At 45.2% G+C, this 20,529-nt stretch overlaps 1 protein-coding gene across 1 annotated transcript; it reads left to right on the forward strand.

The window, feature by feature from the left end:
- Window positions 1-1,061: 1,061 nt before the first annotated feature.
- On the forward strand, window positions 1,062-18,691 carry LOC105011218 (thrombospondin type-1 domain-containing protein 1). Its single transcript, XM_029121030.2, has 11 exons — window positions 1,062-1,265; window positions 6,587-6,719; window positions 7,754-7,948; window positions 8,158-8,390; window positions 8,523-8,734; window positions 8,970-9,080; window positions 9,690-9,997; window positions 10,588-10,749; window positions 11,831-12,257; window positions 13,654-14,215; window positions 17,284-18,691. The coding sequence occupies exons 2-11, from the start codon at window positions 6,659-6,661 to the stop codon at window positions 18,472-18,474; spliced, it is 3,462 nt and encodes a 1,153-aa protein (XP_028976863.2). The 5' UTR covers window positions 1,062-1,265; window positions 6,587-6,658; the 3' UTR covers window positions 18,475-18,691.
- The last annotated feature ends 1,838 nt before the right edge of the window (window positions 18,692-20,529 follow it).

Here is a 20,529-nt window from a genome sequence, read left to right on the forward strand (position 1 = left end):
TGTAACTGACATGTTCTGCTTCTTATAATAAAACATGTTTGAATTAAAAATGGGTGTCTTTGAAAGTAGAGTTAAGTTAGTAGATAGAGGACCTAAAGAGTTAACCAATCCTGTGAGCTGTTTTGGTGCCTCTTACACATTACGGGAGTAATAACATGATCTTCAGGACTAATGAACATGTCATCAACCTTTAGATGTCCCTCCATTGATCTGAATGGGTCTTGCCGACAACCTAATTTACATTTTAGTCCTTATTTAGAACAATTTATAGGAGCAGTTAGGGCTATGTGCCTGGATCAAATTCTTACATTCTCAAAAATGGGTTTCATGAGCTTAAACAGTGTGGGAAACATATCCAAGAAGTATTTGGGTCCCAGGTATAACCAGGTTGTATATGCAATGAAAAGGTTCCACCAGGAATCAAAAACAGCTCTATGTGGAATCACAAACAGGTTGCCTCACAGGGAAAGCCAAAGAACCATTTTCTCAGTGGGTTTACACCAAATGTATATTTAATGTATAGGGCTATACATCTCTGTCATTGGTTAATAGACCTGGTGTTATCTCACCTGACTCACCTTGTTCCGAAAATAGACTGGCACTTCAACATCTGATTCAACATCTGAACATGTCTCAGGTTTACAAGTAGGCCTCAGGTGAATATACCCTTTCATGTTAATCTTCAGTGCTGATGATCTTGGCTGGATCTCAATGGGAGGGATTCCTGACGGGAATAAAGTGCTTATCCTGTGTGTTTCTTTGGAACTCAAGGTGGGCTTTGGGCTGTTCTTGTGTTTATTCACCCTACCTGCACTAATTTACTCTTATGAAACATTTTTGTTGTACTGTAAACTTCCTATTCATTCAGCTTTAAGGCTTCTAATTGTGTTTGATCTACACCCTCATTTAAACATAACTGAGTGACCGCGCGCAGGGCCGCCTGCAGCCTCGCATTACCGCAATGAGCCGTGTATAATCAGGAATTGGAGAACAGAGAACGAGCAGCGAGGGAATGCGCGGTCACGCCTGTCTCGGCTCCGCTCACGGTATGGTCGCGCGCTCAGGGATTGCAGTTGCTCTTTTCTCTGGGTGTCTGCCCTGCTTTGAAGTTGGTCGGCTGTCGAACCACTGATCGGCGTGTGATATTAATTGACCATCCATGGATGCTGATGATTAGAAATGGACGGAATTGCGTTTCTGTGGATGTGTCGGACCGAATTGATGTTTTTTGTGGTGAATAATGTCTTGCTGAGTCTACAAGAAATGTAAGTGGGCTAATGTGGCCATAGTCAATCGAGAATGACAGGTAACCTAACGTGCCATCATACTAACTATTTGGAATTAGCCTGAGCATTTAAAAAATAATTAACTTTAGTTCAAGGAATACTTCAAGGAATAGCATGTCAATAGAAAGTATCACATTTATACCCTTTCCCAAGTTCATTATAAAATGAGCATTGAGAAAGCATGGGTCTGTATGGAATGTTGCTTTGAACTTAATTTTAAAAAGGTTAAAAGCATTGTGTATAGGCCTTTGTTGTGATTAAAGCCTGTCTGTCATTCAACCAAACCACTACAATTTGGACTATGATATTTAGCTTTTCTTTCGAATCAGTATTTTAAAGGAGATACTAATCTTCGAGTATGTTAATAGGTATTTAGGCTGTGTCAATTATGTTGTGATAAGGATATAATTTGTCTTCTGTCTTGTTCATACCACTATGGAGGTCGATACAGAATACCATTCTAAAATATACTTAATGTTGAATATTAACTCTTATTTAGTCTGCATTTATTGCAAACAAACTTTCTGTGTCACTGTCAAACTTTCTCTGTCAAATTCATATTTCATAACCTTTCATGTAACAGGGTTGAAACTAACAATCAATATGCCTTCCAGATAATCGGTCTTGTTTGATCTTACATTTACTTTGTCACATTCTGACCCTTTAGCAAGTTCACATGACTGTATGAGCTTGTTAACGTTTTACATTTTCTTTATTCTTGTGCAACCTGCATACATCTGACTGTCATGGCGAGGACCAAAATGAGGAGACTACCTTAGCCATTAAACCCGAAACAATAATTTTAGTAACAGGTTCATTGTTTATTTTAATTAGTAATCGTAATAAAATAAAAGTTTCTTTGACTTCTCATTTAGTCAGTATCATATAAACATGTAAGTGAAGACACCATTGTGTTGACTGGAATCTCAGCTTTCTAGAAGTCCTATATTCAAGTAAAACATGCGATGGGGTTAGACTCTCTGCCACCAGATTGTGTGGCCAGTGTGGAGAAACAGCATGGGGGATGTCTCACAGGCAGATGCCTTTGGTGTGTGACTCTTGCTGGCATTCTAGTAATTTAACAACTTGTAGTTAAGTAGTTTGTTTATACATTGTAGATTTAGGGTTAGGATGTTTTATATACATTTGTACCCACATGAGAATTTAACCCACAACCCTGGTGTTGCTAGGCTTTACTGAGCAGCACAGAGTTTGCACAGCCCCGTGCCATCATGAACATTTATTTGCTGTTGTTTTACCAGATAGGTTGACTAAGAACAAATTCTCATTCATATAATCTACCTGGAGAATGATGGCGGGGTTAACTCCACTACTCTTCCTGATGGCAGGGTTAACTCCACTACTCTTCCTGATGGCAGGGTTAACTCCCCTGCTCTTCCTGATGGCAGGGTTAACTCCCCTGCTCTTCCTGATGGCAGGGTTAACTCCCCTACTCTTACTCATGGCAGGGTTAACTCCCCTGCTCTTACTCATGGCAGGGTTAACTCCCCTGCTCTTACTCATGACCGGGTTAACTCTACTACTCTTCCTGATGGCGGGGTTAACTCCACTACTCTTACTCATGGCAGGGTTAACTCTACTACTCTTCCTGATGGCGGGGTTAACTCCCCTACTCTTACTCATGGCAGGGTTAACTCCCCTACTCTTAATGATGCCAGGGTTAACTCCCCTAGTCTTAATGATGCCAGGGTTAACTCACCTGGTCTTAATGATGCCAGGGTTAACTCCCCTAGTCTTACTGATGCTGGGGTTAACTCCCCTAGTCTTACTGATGCTGGGGTTAACTCCCCTAGTCTTAATGATGCCAGGGTTAACTCCCCTACTCTTAATGATGCCAGGGTTAACTCCCCTAGTCTTACTGATGCCAGGGTTAACTCCCCTAGTCTTACTGATGCCAGGGTTAACTCCCCTAGTCTTAATGATGCCAGGGTTAACTCCCCTAGTCTTACTGATGGCAGGGTTAACTCCCCTAGTCTTACTGATGCTGGGGTTAACTCCCCTAGTCTTACTGATGCTGGGGTTAACTCCCCTAGTCTTACTGATGCTGGGGTTAACTCCCCTACTCTTCCTGATGGCAGAGTTATGTTCAGGTTTAGGTTAGGAGTTAGGTTTAAGTACAGGGTTAGGTTTAGAAGTTAGGCTTAGGGTAAGGTTAAAACATTAGGTTTATGTTCATGGATAGGTTTGGAAGTTAGTGTTAGGTTTAGGGTTAGGTTCATTGTTTGGTTTAGATTTCTGGTGTTTTTGTTGGGAACTTGGTGTCAAAAGGTTTTTATAGACAGGCTGCAGCAGTGTTGGCCCATGTGTGAGTGTGTGTGTGTGTGTGTGTGAGAGAGAGACAGAGAGAAATAGGGAGATTGTGTTGTGTGTGTGTATGTAAATAGAGAGAGAGTTGGCTGGTTCTCTCTTTTCTTTACCAGACAACAGCCTTTTCTCCTCAACACACTGTCATTACAGGCTGTCTGTGCTCCTCAGAAACCAAAACAGGCCCTGGTTTATTCACATTATTTGAAATACAAATGGAAATATATTACTGTTGCTGTATTGCATTTGATTTGGATGTGATCAGTCATAATAAGCCTACTCACCTGAGCGTTATTTACCTGTCAACTCTGTGTCTTCGGGTGTTAGAGATACAGTCTCTATACATCCTGGAGGATAAACACCTGTTGGACGGGTTTTATAATAACTTAATAGGATTTGGTTAATTGTAAACTCAGCCTGAACATGATCATGAATAGTATAGGTCTAAATACCATTATGTCCACAAAGAATTTTAAATGAACCAAACACTTTGCTCTCTCAGGTTAACAGGCAGACAGACAACCGGGCACATACTGTAGACATACTGTAGACATACTGTGCACATACTGTAAACATACTGTAGACATACTGTAAACATACTGTAAACATACTGTAGACATACTGTGCACATACTGTGCACATACTGTAAACATACTGTAGACATACTGTAGACATACTGTAAACATACTGTGCACATACTGTAAACATACTGTAGACATACTGTGCACATACTGTAGACGTACTGTGCACATACTGTAAACATACTGTAGGCATGCTGTGCACATACTGTAAACATACTGAAACATTTAGAAACTGAGACATTTTATTGTTTCTTGAAAAATATATGCCCACTTTGAATTTGATGCCAGCAACACGTTTCAATAAAGTTGGGACAGAGGAAATCAAAGACTGGAAAAGATGTGTGATGCAAAAATGTTAAACCTGTTAGAATATTACACAACTAATTAGGTCAATTGGCAACAGGTCAGTAACATTATTGAGTATTAAAATATTCCAGTGAGGATGTGGATGGGGAGGGGTTCACCACTCTGTGAAAGACAATTTAAGAATAATGCTTCTCAACATAATTGCAAGGAATCTGGGGATTCATCATCTACGGTACTTAATATCAGTAAAAATCAGAGAAATCTCTGTATGCAATGACAAAAACCAATATTGGATGGCCGTGATCTTCGGGCCCTCAGACAGCACTGCATTAAAAACAGACAGGATTCTGTGGTGGAAATCACTGCATGGGCTAAAAAATACTTCTGAAAACCATTGTCTGTGAACACAGTACGTTGCTGCTTTGACAAATGCAAGTTAAAACTCTACCATGCAAAGAAGAAACCATACATGAAAAAGATTGAGAACCAGCGTCTCCATCTCTGGGCATGAGCTCATTTAAGGTGGACTGAGGCGAAGTGGAAAACTGTCCTGTGGGGAAATTATTTTTGGGAATCATGGATGCCTCGTCCTCCGGACTAAAGAAGAGAGGGACCACCCGACATCTTATCAGCGCACCGTTCAAAATCCAGCATCTGTGATGGTATGGGGGTGCATTAGTGCACATGGCATGGTCTGGCACTATTGGTGTGGGCACATCTGTGAAGGCACCATTAATACTGAACAATATATACAGGTTTTGGAGCAACATGTGCTGCCATCCAAACAACGTTTTATTTCAAGGAAGACCTTGCTTATTTCAGTGAGACAATGCCAAACCACAGTCTGCATGTATTACAACAGCATGTCTCCATAGTAGAAGAGTCTGGGTGCTAAACTGACCTGCCTGCAGTCCAGGCCAGTCACCCACTGAAAGCATTTGCTGCATTATGAAACAAAAAATACCACAAAGGAGATCCTGACCTGTTGAGCAGCTGATAACCTTTATCAAGCAAGAATGGAAAAACATTTCACTTTAAAAACTACAGCAATTGGTCTCCTCAGTTCACAAACACATACAGAGTATTATTACAATAAGAGGTGATACAACACTGTGGTAAACATGCCCCTGTCGCAACCTTTTTGAAACAAGTTCCTGGCATCAAATTGAAAATAGTCATGTATTTTTCCAAAAACAATAACATTTCTCAGTTTCAACATTTGATATGTTGTCTTTGTACTATTTTAAATTAAGTAGAGGGATTCATAATTTTTGTCTACACAACATGTTGAGATTACATAGCTGTTTCCTCAACACTTTACATTCCATTGTAAAGCTGTGTACTCAACACTTTACATTCCATATTAAAGCTGTCTACTCAACACTTCACATTCCATATTAAAGCTTTCTACTCAACACTTTACATTCCATATTAAAGCTTTCTACTCAACACTTTACATTCCATAGTAAAGCTGTCTCCTCAATACATTACATTCCATTGTAAAGCTGTGTACTCAACACTTTACATTCCATATTAAAGCTGTCTACTCAACACTTCACATTCCATATTAAAGCTTTCTACTCAACACTTTACATTCCATAGTAAAGATGTCTCCTTAACACTTTTCATTCCATTGTAAAGCTGTGTACTCAACTCTTTACGTTCCATTGCAAAGCTGTCTCCTCAACACTTCACATTACAGCTGTCTCCTCAGAGTAATGTATTCATGTATTCTGATCTCTGGATTTTCTGATGCTACCAGCGCCATCACCAAGTAACATTCTGTGTGTGGGTAACCTCATACTCAGTCTATATCACACAGCACCGTGACAGGGAACAAAACGTACCCAGTCTATATCGCACAGCACAGTGCCTGGAAACAAGTCTGTCTGTGTGTGTGAATGTCTAAATGAGATATCTTTTTGGTGAACCAATGTGATTCAGATTCATTGATTACTCCCTGATGGCCCAATATTCCCTAGCATTGCAGTACTTAGATGAAGAACATCTGAACAGGTCGATCTGAACAGGTGTTGGTCGGTCCTCTGGATTTGTGAGTTCTGATTAGTCGGTGTCTTTTTGTCTTAGAGCCTATGGGATGTCAGAGCAGGAGGGTCATGTGGTGTGACAGCGCAGGGGTTCCGGGGCTCACGCATCGGAATGCCACAGGCTTCCACAACGCCGCCGCTGCTTCCCATCCTATTGGCTACGCTGGGATACGGTGAGTAGGGCGGGTCCAAGGGATTCAGGGCTGGTCTCCCCTTCCAGTTGGAAGTGACGTGTCCTTGGAAGGTTGCACATGGGTGGCCTCACGGTGTGTTGGTTCCAGGTTGGAGATGTAGACGAACAGTGGAAGGGTGTGGATCCAAACGCTGTGAATCCCTGGAGACTGTTTGCCTTTCCCGACATGTAACTGTTACCAAAATAGTCTTTCAATGTCTTGTTGGTGACCTGGAAGTAGGCATGTGTCTTTTACTTTTTTTTTTGCTTTGCATATTTACTATTTGACAAACACATACATGCACACACACACACACACACACACACACGTACACACAAATGCACACACACTTACAGATGACAAAGTAGATATTCTATAAATACAGTCTTTCATCTCAGTCTGACTTTGAATCAGAGTCCCTGCTATTGAGTTAGGCTGAGTTCCAAATGGCCCCCTGATGCCTTCATCTGTTGTGTGAGTTGTGTACTACATAGGGAATAGAGTTTTATTGCGGATGCAAGCCTTGGTGTGAAGGTCAACTGGACTAAACCTGCTGGAATGACCACTAGGAGAGGAAAGGGAGAGAGGGAATGAGAGAGAAGATGGAGAGAGAGGGAGGGTTGAAGAGTGGGGGAGAGAGGGTTTAAAGGAAGGGAGGGAGGGAAAGAAAGAGAAAGAAAGAAGGAAAAGAGAGAGAGGAAGAGGAAGCAGAGTTTAAGGGCGGACCAGTCTTTGTTGCAGCACCTTCTTCCCTTCAGTGTTTTTGTGACAGGATGTGAACTATTCAGAGCAGCATTCAAACAACACAATGACACCCAAGCCTGTATTACACAGATAGACAGACAGACAGTCAGACAGACAGACAGACAGACAGTATAGAGTTAAACAGACAAAGATAAAGGAACTGAGGCGCTGACAGAGACATCATACTCATTCCATAACTGATGGAATAAAATAAATTGCGTGTTGTACTATATCCGTTTGTCTAACTACAAACTATGCAAACAAATGTCAACCTCTTCTGACCCTTGCAGCTATGGCCGGCGTCCATCTTTGGCCTTCCCTCCATGTAGCCCTTAGCAACGGCAGTGTGTTCGTCAACTATGACACCAGAGACCGCAACACTTCCTCAGATCTCCAGAACCAAACTCTATCTCTTTTTGACATGCAAACCAATGTCAGCCTCCTAACCAGAACTCTGCCAATCAACGAATCAGAGGGGAGATTAGGTTTGTACTCTTTGTGTGCATGCAGAGATTTGTTTTCCATAACTGGTTGGACAACGAATGTACAAATGAGATTCCTTCTGTGATGTCTGATGGAGTTAACATGATTCTCAAAAATCATATAGCGGTTTCTTCAATTTGAAGAACACCTAAATATACAGTATATTTTTCACTTTTCTGCATCCCAATAACACACTTTGATCTGATTTTAGAGTTCAACTGCTCCTGCTTCCTGTATGCCGGCACATTCCGCTTCCGCCTAGAGCAGACCCACTATGCCACAGCTAATTCTAAAGGTAATGCTACTGCTAATGCCAGCGTAACGGACAGAGACGGAGATGGTAGAATTACTGCCATCTGGTGGTGGAGCTCTGAGCTGCAGGTGGTGTGGCCGACCTTTCACATTGCCGTGGGGCAGAATAACAACCAATCAGGATCTTTTCAGGTGAGAAAGGGATGTGTGTGTGTGTGTGTGTCTGTGTGTGTTAGTTATATGAGTGTTGGTAGTTCTACTAAATAATAGTTGTATTTATTAGTCATGATAGCTATCATTCATGTGAGCCACTGTCCCTCCCAGGTGGGGATTTCAACCAATGAGTTGTTCCAGTCGTGTGCCTTTGGCCTTGGCTCCGCCCTTTTCCTAGAGGTCAGCTACTTGGAGTTCAACCAGATTGGTCGAAACAGCATTGACAAGGTTCGAGCCCGCATCCGGCACCCAATCAAAACGCTGCGTTCCCAGACGGTGGATCTGTCATGTGCATTTTATTTCACGGACCAAGACTTCATCAGGTACAGTTTTATATTTCCATCTTTGATCATTTATTTTATAATACGTTAACTGGGCAAGAAAGGATGCATGTAACCCTTAAAACAGCTAAGTTTCTCTTTGCACCACTGCAAACTGTGTAGAATTAAAGGATATTATTAGGTTATTAAAAAGGTTATTATCTCTTACTTTTTGCTAGTATGTGTTGGTGGACTGTTTCTGTTTTCTATATGGGACGTGTTATTTGTTTGACCACAGGGTGGCTCTGCACTCTCCTCACACTGACCAAGATGTCAAGTCTTCCGGTCCCCTCTACCTTTCCAGAATATTCTCCTACAAGCTACTGGTGGACAACGTTAACTCTTACAAGTAGGCAGACACACAAACATGTCGATCCTCATGTGATACCCCTCAAAATAAAAATGTGGGTTCCATGTAAAACCATTTCAGTTACCCTCGGGTGTAGCATGTTTCACAAGCAACCGAAAGGACGCTGGTTCCATACTGAGTGCAGACAGGTAAAACGGTATCTGTCATTGTGCCCTGAAGCATGTTGTAACTGTCACATCTCCTCCAAGTTGACAACATTGGAGAACTGAAAGGTTTTACACAGAAGCACAAGGATTCTCATTGGATTGTCGGATAGTACCAAAACCCTTTCTTTAAATTGAACTGCAGGTTTCTGTGTTTCTCTGCAGGACAGGCTGTGAGGGCGTGCTGTCTGTGAATTGCAAGTCTTTGTGTTTCTCTGCAGGACAGGCTGTAAGGACCTGCTGTCTGTGAACTGCAGGTTTTTGTGTTTCTCTGCAGGACAGGCTGTGAGGGCGTGCTGTCTGTGAACTGCAGGTGTTTGTGTTTCTCTGCAGGACAGGCTGTGAGGGCGTGCTGTCTGTGAACTGCAGGTGTTTGTGTTTCTCTGCAGGACAGGCTGTGAGGGCGTGCTGTCTGTGAACTGCAGGTTTCTGTGTTTCTCTGCAGGACAGGCTGTGAGGGAGTGGTGTCTGTACATCTTGTGACTCCTCCCTGTGCTCTGATCAACGGCAAGGTCCTCCTTTACCGGGACAGAACAGGGACATCGGGGGGGAAGGGAGGTGCTGAGGTGGCGGTGGTAGGAGAAGCCGAGGAGTCTCCACTGGCGTTTAATTGGCTGACGCAGGGGGAGAATGTGACCGAGTTCAACTGTTCAGTGTTTGACCCCGGAAGGAATAAATACTGCTTCAGATTTGTGCTGAATTACAGCCGCTCCCCGACTCCAAAGACCTGCTTGGTCGTACACAGGAATGCAGGTAACCCTGACCCCTGACCCTACCCTCCTAACCCTGATCTCAGATCTTCCTGGTTGTTACACATGAAAGCTGATCCCTGACCTCTAGTTCTAACCCTGACCCTTGTTTGACTGGTTATATGTAGTTAAGACAATCAAAGGCCACGCTGTGAACAACAGACACTACCACCGATCAACGGACATTTTCAACAGGATCTGTTAGGATAATGTATATCCAAGTCTCCACTGGTGTCAGTAAAGTCTATATCTAATTCCAGTGGACATCTTGGATATTTCTATATAGATATAATCTCCTCTCACCCCCCCCAAACCTCCTACTGTTTCTCTTTCACCCTCCTTCTCTCTCCCCCTCTCTCCTTGTCTCTCCCCCTCTCTCCCCATCTCTCCTTGTCTCTCCCCCTCTCTTCTTGTCTCTCCCCCTCTCTCCTTGTCTCTCCCCCTCTCTCCTTCTCTCCCTCCCTCTCTCCTTGTTTCTCCCCCTCTCTCCTTGTCTCTCCCCCTCTCTCCTTCTCTCTCTCCCTCTCTCCTTGTCTCTCCTTGTCTCTCCCCCTCTCTCCCCCTCTCTCCTTGTCTCTTCCCCTCTCTCCATAGAGTCGTGGGGGCCGTGGCAACCGTGGAGTGTCTGCAGTGTGAGCTGTGGTGATGGAGTGAGGGAGAGAGTGCGCGTGTGTCTGCTGTCGTCCGGAGGAGGAAGTGTGCACTGCATCGGGATGGTCAAAGAGCAGTCCATCTGCTCACTGGAAGACTGCACAGGTACGGACTCCACCCAACTGTCTGACACCCGCCCTGTCACCACTCCACCCAGCTGTCTGACACCGCCCTGTCGCCACTCCACCCAGCTGTCTGACACCGCCCTGTCGCCACTCCACCCAGCTGTCTGACACCCGCCCTGTCACCACTCCACCCAGCTGTCTGACACCCGCCCTGTCGCCACTCCACCCAACTGTCTGACACCGCCCTGTCACCACTCCACCCAACTGTCTGACACCCGCCCTGTCGCCACTCCACCCAGCTGTCTGACACCGCCCTGTCGCCACTCCACCCAGCTGTCTGACACCCGCCCTGTCGCCACTCCACCCAGCTGTCTGACACCGCTCTGTCGCCACTCCACCCAACTGTCTGACACCGCCCTGTCACCACTCCACCCAGCTGTCTGACACCGCTCTGTCGCCACTCCACCCAACTGTCTGACACCCGCCCTGTCGCCACTCCACCCAACTGTCTGACACCGCCCTGTCACCACTCCACCCAACTGTCTGACATCCGCCCTGTCGCCACTCCACCCAGCTGTCTGACACCGCTCTGTCGCCACTCCACCCAACTGTCTGACACCCGCCCTGTCGCCACTCCACCCAACTGTCTGACACCGCTCTGTCGCCACTCCACCCAACTGTCTGACACCGCCCTGTCGCCACTCCACCCAGCTGTCTGACATCCGCTCAGCTCCTGTCGCCACTCCACCCAACTGTCTGACATCCGCTCAGCTCCTGTCGCCACTCCACCCAACTGTCTGACATCCGCTCAGCTCCTGTTGCCACTCCATCGTTCTGCCTTTGGCCTCTCCTCACTCACGTCTCTGTCTGAGAGGCCACATCATCTCCTGTCAACTCTCTCCATTTGGTTTCTTAATATCCCTCCTTAATGTGACCCCCTGGAGCACGGGGCTTTGACAATATGTATATTTAACATATTTTCATCCTAAACTATGTATATAATTTCAACGTATTATCCACGTCTTTGCAACATCTCAACTGATTTTTCTTGAGTGTCGTGAACCGATGTCGTTGGCTCCTAACTTCTCTTTGTTCTCTATTCCCTTGTCTCTGTCCCTCAGTCCTCCCACCTCCCTCCCCCTCCCCCCTGCCTCCCCCGTCTTCCTCCCCGCTGGGCAGTAACCTGGTGGCTGTGGCTGGCGTCTCTCTGTGCCTGGCAGTCATCCTGGCCACCGTCCTGGTCACCCTGTGGAGGAAACTGTGCCGGACACGCCAGTGCAGCTCTGTGCGCCGCAGTTCCACGCACTCACCCGGGGGGCGCAAACTGTCCGACGAGGCCTCCATCTGCGGCCACAGCCTCCAGAGACCCAGCCTCTCTGACAGCCAGGGCAACCAGGGACACCCGGGTGGCACAGGGCCGGCCCGGACCGAGAGGCCCAACCTGGGGCGAGTGCCTCTGCCTCAGCCCCCTGCCCTGGTCGGTTCCCTGGTTCAGGACCCTGACCGTCTGTCTCCTTCGGGACAGAAGGTTCTGCCGCCAATCTTTGGGTAGGTGGCGTTTGTTATTTCTCCCGTGGAATGTGTATGTTCTGTAGAATACTGAACAATGGACGGTTCTGGTCCGACCCGTCCGGGTGAGTTGATACGATGGTTACCACATACTCTATTCTCAGAAAATACACGTTGTTATGTAAGGGCCTGTTCTGAGCAATTAGATTACTATTTGCTAAAAATATCTGGATGTCTTAAAATACAACAAGAGAAAAAGAAGGAGCGAACTAAAAACAGCTAAAACAATGAAAATTATATGTATTATTGTATGTAATTTTCAGAACTGTTCAAATTTAGATGATTGCCAGTGTTGTAGCTGAAGTTATTCACACTGATAAACCTGTTTATTCTCTTACTTCACCGCAAACACTATTTTGAAACTTCTGAATGTAAGTAAATGCCAGAACGTTTTTTGTCATTTGTTAGGTGCTCAGTTCTCTGAAGTCTTTGCCCTTCTTTCCACTTTTACACATAAAATAGTTTTTAGACAGACATACAATGGATAATTTACAAATTAGTGTCTTAGGTCCTGTGTATTACTCAGAAATAATAAAAAATATATTTCAGTTACATGGACATTGACCTTTACTGCTATTGCACAATAAAAATAAATGTAAGCCACAGACCTTGTGAAGGCACATAAGTGTCAAAAGGTCGACAAAGCTTAACAGAGATTTATGGCCATATTTCATTCAGAAAGAGTGCTAAGATTAAGGGCCAAATGTCCCAAAACATTGGAAAGATACTAAAACCTGATTTATCCAACGCACAAAACCTAATGAGACCCTTTACCTCACATATCACTGTTTCTGTCCATGAGAGACGTATGGGACCCTGTATATTTCCAATACATAGTCTGTCCATGAGAGACATATGGGACCCTGTATATTTCCAATACGTAGTCTGTCCATGAGAGACATATGGGACCCTGTATATTTCCAATACGTAGTCTGTCCATGAGAGACATATGGGACCCTGTATATTTCCAATACATAGTCTGTCCATGAGAGACGTATGGGACCCTGTATATTTCCAATACATAGTCTGTCCATGAGAGACATATGGGACCCTGTATATTCCCAATATGTATTCTGTCCATGACAGACGTATGGGACCCTGTATATTTCCAATACGTATTCTGTCCATGAGAGACGTATGGGACCCTATATATTCCCAATACGTATTCTGTCCATGAGAGACGTATGGGACCCTGTATATTTCCAATATGTAGTCTGTCCATGAGAGACGTATGGGACCCTGTATATTTATAATATGTAGTATATCCATTAGATACGTGTGGGACCCTGTGTATTTCCAATACGTAGTCCGTCCATGAGAGTCGAATGGGAACCTGTATATTTCTGTCCATGAGGAATGACACCACTGTCCCCAGGTACCGCCTGGCCCAGCAGCAGCTGAAGGAGATGAAAAAGAAAGGCTTGAAGGAAGCCACCCAGATATACCATGTTTCCCAAAGCCCCGTTCAAGACACCCTGCTGGAGGGCTCCTCCGTCTCCACCCCTACCCAGCCACAGCTACTCCACCCTGGGCACACCCCCAGCCCTGGCCCCCTGGACCTCCAATGTGACGATTCTAGTCTGAGACGATTTCAAATCATGGCCCCCTTCCCCGAGGCCAGGGCCCCACAGCGCAGCTCAGCGACTCCGCCAGACAGACTGAGCCCCAGGGTGGAGCTCATCCTGGGGCCCCCCACAGCTGGGTACGGAGCTGGAGGAAATGGAAGCTCGAAGCGATGGGATCGCACGGCTGACTGGGTAGAGATGGTGGAGAGAAGTGGGTTTGGAGGGATGGCTGGAGGAGACAGAGGAGGCCTTCCCTCAAACTCCTGCCAGAAAAACCCAAACTTCCGACGAACATCCAGCTTCCACGACACCAAGCCCTCACCCCCTCCAGCAGCCTCCTGTCAGCCGTACAGGGAGAGGAGCAAGACACAGGTATTAAGACTGAGATACAGTGGGACATGTCCTTATGTTTTAAATAGATTTTGAGAGGTCAGAAAGCCTTGAGTAACCAGTGCAAGAAAGATTTCCCCACAGAACTAAAGATGTACTCTGATCTGCCAATGCAAACTGCTTCAGAGGCCACATAAAATATTGACTTTCAAGAACTAAAAACATGTTTTTGCTACTTTTCATTGTATTAATGTTTCCTTTAACATGATATGTTGTTGTGTTTATATATACACTCACCTAAAGGATTATTAGGAACACCTGTTCAATTTCTCATTAAGGCAATTATCTAATCAACCAATCACATGGCAGTTGCTTCAATGCATTTAGGGGTGTGGTCCTGGTCTCCTGAACTCCAAACTGAATGTCAGAATGGGAAAGAAAGGTGATTTAAGCAATTTTGAGCGTGGCATGGTTGTTGGTGCCAGGCGAGTATTTCACAATCTGCTCAGTTACTGGGATTTTCACGCACAACCATTTCTAGGGTTTACAAAGAATGGTGTGAAAAGGGAAAAACATCCAGTATGCGGCAGTCCTGTGGGCAAAAATGCCTTGTTGATGCTAGAGGTCAGAGGAGAATGGGCCGACTGATTGAAGCTGATAGAAAAGCAACTTTGACTGAAATAACCACTCGTTACAACCGAGGTATGCAGCAAAGCATTTGTGAAGCCACAACACGCACAACCTTGAGGCGGATGGGCTACAACAGCAGAAGACCCCACCGGGTACCACTAATCTCCAAATAGGTAAAAGAGGCTACAATTTGCACGAGCTCACCAAAATTGGACAGTTGAAGACTGTTGCCTGGTCTGATGAGTCTCGATTTCCGTTGAGACATTCAGATGGTAGTCAGAATTTGGTGTAAACAGAATGAGAACATGGATCCATCATGCCTTGTTACCACTGTGCAGGCTTGTGGTGGTGGTGTAATGGTGTGGGGGATGTTTTCTTGGCACACTTTAGGCCCCTTAGTGCCAATTGGGCATTGTTTAAATGCCACAGCCTACCTGAGCATTGTTTCTGACCATGTCCATCCTTTTATGACCACCATGTACCCATCCTCTGATGGCTACTTCCAGCAGGATAATGCACCATGTCACAAAGCACGAATCATTTCAAATTGGTTTCTTGAACATGACAAAGAGTTCACTGTACTGAAATGGCCCCCACAGTCACCAGATCTCAACCCAATAGAGCATCTTTGGGATGTGGTGGAACAGGAGCTTCATGCCCTGGATGTGCATCCCACAAATCACCATCAACTGCAAGATGCTATCCTATCAATATGGGCCAACATTTCTAAAGAATGCTTTCAGCACCTTGTTGAATCAATGCCACGTAGAATTAAGGTTGTTCTGAAGGCGAAAGGGGGTCAAACACAGTATTAGTATGGTGTTCCTAATAATCTGTTAGGTGAGTGTGTATAAAGTGGGGAGAACAAGTATTTGATACACTGCCGATTTTGCAGGTTTTGCTACTTACAAAGCATGTAGAAGTCTGTAATTGCTATCATAGGTAAACTTCAACTGTGAGTGACGGAATCTAAAACAAAAATCCAGAAAAATCACATTGTATGATTTTTAAGTAATTAATTTGCATTTTATTGATACATTAATTTGCAAGAATTTGATATATCAGAAAAGCAGAACTTAATATTTGGTACAGAAACGTTTGTTTGCAGTTACAGAGATCATATGTTTCCTGTAGTTCTTGAGGGGAGGATGGATGGGGCTTTCTCCAGATCCTTCAGGTTTCGTGGCTGTCGCTGGGCAATACGGACTTTCAGCTCCCTCCAAAGATTTTCTATTGGGTTCAGGTCTGGAGACTGGCTAGGCCACTCCTGGACCTTGAGATGCTTCTTACAGAGCCACTCCTTAGTTGCCCTGGCTGTGAGTTTCGGGTTGTTGTCATGATGGAAGACCCAGCCACGACCCATCTTCAATGCTCTTACTGAGAGAAGGAGGTTGTTGGCCAAGATCTCGCGATACATGGCCCCATCCATCCTCCCCTCAATACGGTGCAGTCGTCCTGTCCCCTTTGCAGAAAAGCATCCCCAAAGAATGATGTTTCCACCTCCATGCTTCACGGTTGGGATGGTGTTCTTGGGGTTGTACTCATCCTTCTTCTTCCTCCAAACACAGCGAGTGGAGTTTATACCAAAAAGCTCGATTTTTGTCTCATCAGACCACATGACCTTCTCCCATTCCTCCTCTGGATCATCCAGATTGTCATTGGCAAACTTCAGACGGGCCTGGACAGGTGCTGGCTTGAGCAGGGGGACCTTGCGTGCGCTGCATGATTTTAATCCATGACGGCATAGTGTGTTACTAATGGTTTTCTTTGAGACTGTGGTCCCAGCTCTCTTCAGGTCATTGACCAGGTCCTGCCGTGTAGTTCTGGGCTGATCCCTCACCTTCCTCACAATCATTGATGCCCCACGAGGTGAGATCTTGCATGGAGCGAGATTGACCGTCATCTTGAAAATTGTCTAATAATTGCGCCAACAGTTGTTGCCTTCTCACCAAGCTGCTTGCCTATTGTCCTGTAGCCCATCCCAGCCTTGTGCAGGTCTACAATTTTATCCCTGATGTCCTTACACAGCTCTCTGGTCTTGGCCATTGTGGAGAGGTTGGAGTCTGTTTGATTGAGTGTGTGGACAGGTGTCTTTTATACAGGTAACGAGTTCAAACAGGTGCAGTTAATACAGGTAATGAGTGGAGAACAGGAAGGCTTCTTAAAGAAGAACTAACAGGTCTGTGAGAGCTGGAATTCTTACTGGTTGGTAGGTGATGAAATACTTATGTCATGCAATAAAATGCAAATTAATTATTTTAAAATCCTACAATGTGATTTTCTGGATTTTTGTTTTAGATTCCGTCTCTCACAGTTGAAGTTAAAATTGTCAGGGTAACAAATACTGTATCACCCCACTGTGTCTATTTACAAATAAACACTGCTTATAAATGTACATTTTTCGGAGTGGCCTGACCTTTCCACAGTACTTGTATGTAGTTGTTTGAATAATTAATTAATTAATGTATGCATTTTTACAGGTGGGTCTCCGCACCAGGGCCCTCCCAGAGGGCAGCTGTAAGACCCGAGGCACCTGGGAGAACCAAAACCAGACCTTCCCCTCCTATCCCATCCCTGAGCACAGCGCCCCCGACTGGGCCATGCCCAAATCCAAAAGCCCTGGCCTCGGGGAAACCAGTGGAAGACCCTGGGTGGATACTGGAAGTTCCTTCACTAGCAAACCAAAACACACTGGGAAGAGCTCAGGAACCTCAACGGCGGCCAGGATGGGGTCTGAGCTGCTTATGAACTCTGACCTCATCCGAGAGAGGAAGAGGAGTGGAGCTGGTGGTGATAAAACTGGAGGAGGTGGAGGAGAGGAGAGAGAAGGAGAAGAGATAATGAGTAGTAACATAAGGGAAGAAGGAGGGGGTAAAGATGGAGGAGAGAGAGGGAGTTATAACATAAGAGGAGGAGGAGCAGGGGTTAGAAATAGAGAGAGAGGAAGTACTAACATAAGGGGAGAAGGAGGGGGTACAGGTGGAGGAGGGAGAGGAAGTACTAACATAAGGGGAGAAGGAGGGGGTACAGGTGGAGGAGGGAGAGGAAGTACTAACATAAGGGGAGAAGGAGGGGGTACAGGTGGAGGAGGGAGAGGAAGTACTAACATAAGGGGAGAAGGAGGGGGTACAGGTGGAGGAGGGAGAGGAAGTACTAACATAAGGGGAGAAGGAGGGGGTACAGGTGGAGGAGGGAGAGGAAGTACTAACATAAGGGGAGAAGGAGGGGGTACAGGTGGAGGAGGGAGAGGTGGGGTATCTGGTATAGGTGGCCCAGTACCAGGATCAGTATTTCGTGGCGGTCCTGCCTACCTCACCCCAGACCGAGCAGAGCGAGCGGAACAGAATTGGAGCCGCAGGGGGCCCTCCCCAATTCAGAGGAACATCCTGGCCAGGAAGCTGAGAGAGGCTCAGTCTTTCCATGTGGCCTCCGGCCAGCGGGGGAGCCATTACAACAACCAGCAGAGGCAGCGCAGCTCCACATTCAGTGTGTCTGCTGGCGAGCAGAAGAAGGGCAGGTGCAGGTCTCTGCCTCTGTCTGGAGACTACAGTAGTATCAGGGGTAGCAGTGGCTCCCCCTATGGGCTGACTGAGGCTGAGCAATGCATGCTGGACCTCGACATGACAACGCTATACCTGGGAGAGGACGAGTTCTCACCTGTTCACACCTGAGGGGAGAGGAGACTGAGAGGAAAAAGTTGGAAATACATGATAAACACTGGAATTTTTTGTTTTACCATTACACTGAAAACAGAGTCAACCATTTTTGGATTTCGGAGGAATTATGTCACTGTAATATCACATTGTCCTTGTTGAATTTCTGTCTGTCTGTTTCTGTCTCTCCGTCTGTTTCTGTCTCTCTGTGTCTGTCTGTTTGTCTGTTTCTATCTCTCTGTCTGTTTCTGTCTCTCTGTGTCTGTCTGTTTGTCTGTTTCTATCTCTCTGTCTGTTTCTGTCTCTCTGTTTCTGTCTGTTTGTCTGTTTCTGTCTCTCTGTCTGTTTCTGTCTCTCTGTGTCTGTCTGTTTGTCTGTTTCTGTCTCTCTGTCTGTTTCTGTCTCTCTGTGTCGGACTGTCTGACAAGAACCGTCAGCCCATCACAGGACGTACACTTCCAATGTTATCAAATACTCTTAGCGCCATTGTTGAATGCCATGTAAAACACCTGTTCCAAGAGAAACCAACACCAATGCAGTGTTTTCATTTAATCATCCTGTTCTAAGAATTTAATGGGTTTTGAAAGGCCTTCAATATTTGAAATCTTTTAAATGTACTTCCCCCATAAAGTAATTATATTAATTATATAATCGACCTAACTATTCATGTTTTATTTTTCTGTTGGATTATGTTCCCATTATGTTTAACTTCTTTATATAAGACTGTCCTGTTTTAGTTGACTTTCTGAAGGGTGTTTGTGTCTCATGGAAAACCACCAGTTCTAGAATGAGGAGGGAAGCCTGTCAACTGAAGTCCTATCATGTCAGTGTATATTTGATTGAGGTCTTATAATTGTTCGTCATTGCCAGGTGGGATTGATCATTCAATCAATTAATCAATCAATCAAATGTATTTATAAAGCCCTCTTCACATCAGCAGATGTCACAAAGTGCTTTTACAAAACAAATGGCCTTAAACCCCAAGGAGCAAACAACAGTAGTGTTGAATTTCAGTGACCAGGAAAAACTCCCTAAGAATGCCAACATTTTGGAAGAAACCTAAAGAGGACCCATGCTCAGAGGGATGACCAGTCCTCTTCTGGCTGTGCCAGATCAACATATTAAGATTACAATTGTAATAATTAATAAATGCGTGTGGGCTGAGTCTAGAGTCTATTTAAACTTAGTCCAGGTCGGAAGCATGACCAGATGGACAAGGAAAGGGACAACATGGGGGAGGGGGAGATGTCAGCACAGTGGCAGCTGAAATCATCAGGTATCGTCTTGATCTGCAACACAACCAGGAGGACTCTGGACAGGGACAGCAATGGGTCCCCCAAGCCAGGTACTCCGCAGATGTGTGCCAGGACCGCAAAATGTTAAAAATGGGACTGGGAAAATTCTGAAAATGCATTCCTCATATCAACAAGGATTTATACTGGAGAAGGAGAACTTAGTGGAGAAGGAGAACTAACCCTACTCCCCCAGCACAATAATATAGCAGCTTAAGACCTTGGGTCTCAGACAGGGGGGGGGGGGGTCCAGTGACACTGTGGCCCTATCCAGGGGAGGCCCCAGACAGGGCCCAACAGGCAGGAAATCAATCCACCCACATTGCCAAGCATCAACCAAAGGGACACCCACCAACCGCAACCACCCTGAATGAAGGCCGAGTATTTCCAGCAGAGTACAGCCCAATTGCACAAGTGTGCAACAGGGAGACAACAACAAGCCAGTGACTCCGCCCCTGTGAGGCATTGGAGGGAGGCCATCCCAGTGATTGATCTGTTTTGAAGGCAGATTGGTAATTGATGTGGTGTGTCTGTCTGTGTGTGTGTGTGTTTGTGTGTGTTGTTCAGGGACTAGGTGAATGTGTATTATAAGCGATTACCCAAAGAGAACTTTCGCAACACACAATTCTTTTTTTGTGTGTTTTCTTTGTTTTCAGTGTACTGCTGTATTGATTTTGTATTCAGCAAAGATTACTGCATGAGTTTATTTTTTTTCAGAATAATCATCAGTAATTATCAGGGAAACGTGTTTAAAATGCTGGTTTATTAATGTATTAATGCA

The sequence above is a fragment of the Esox lucius genome, chromosome 7, assembly GCF_011004845.1.
Source record: "Esox lucius isolate fEsoLuc1 chromosome 7, fEsoLuc1.pri, whole genome shotgun sequence".
Taxonomy (NCBI): Eukaryota; Metazoa; Chordata; class Actinopteri; order Esociformes; family Esocidae; genus Esox; species Esox lucius.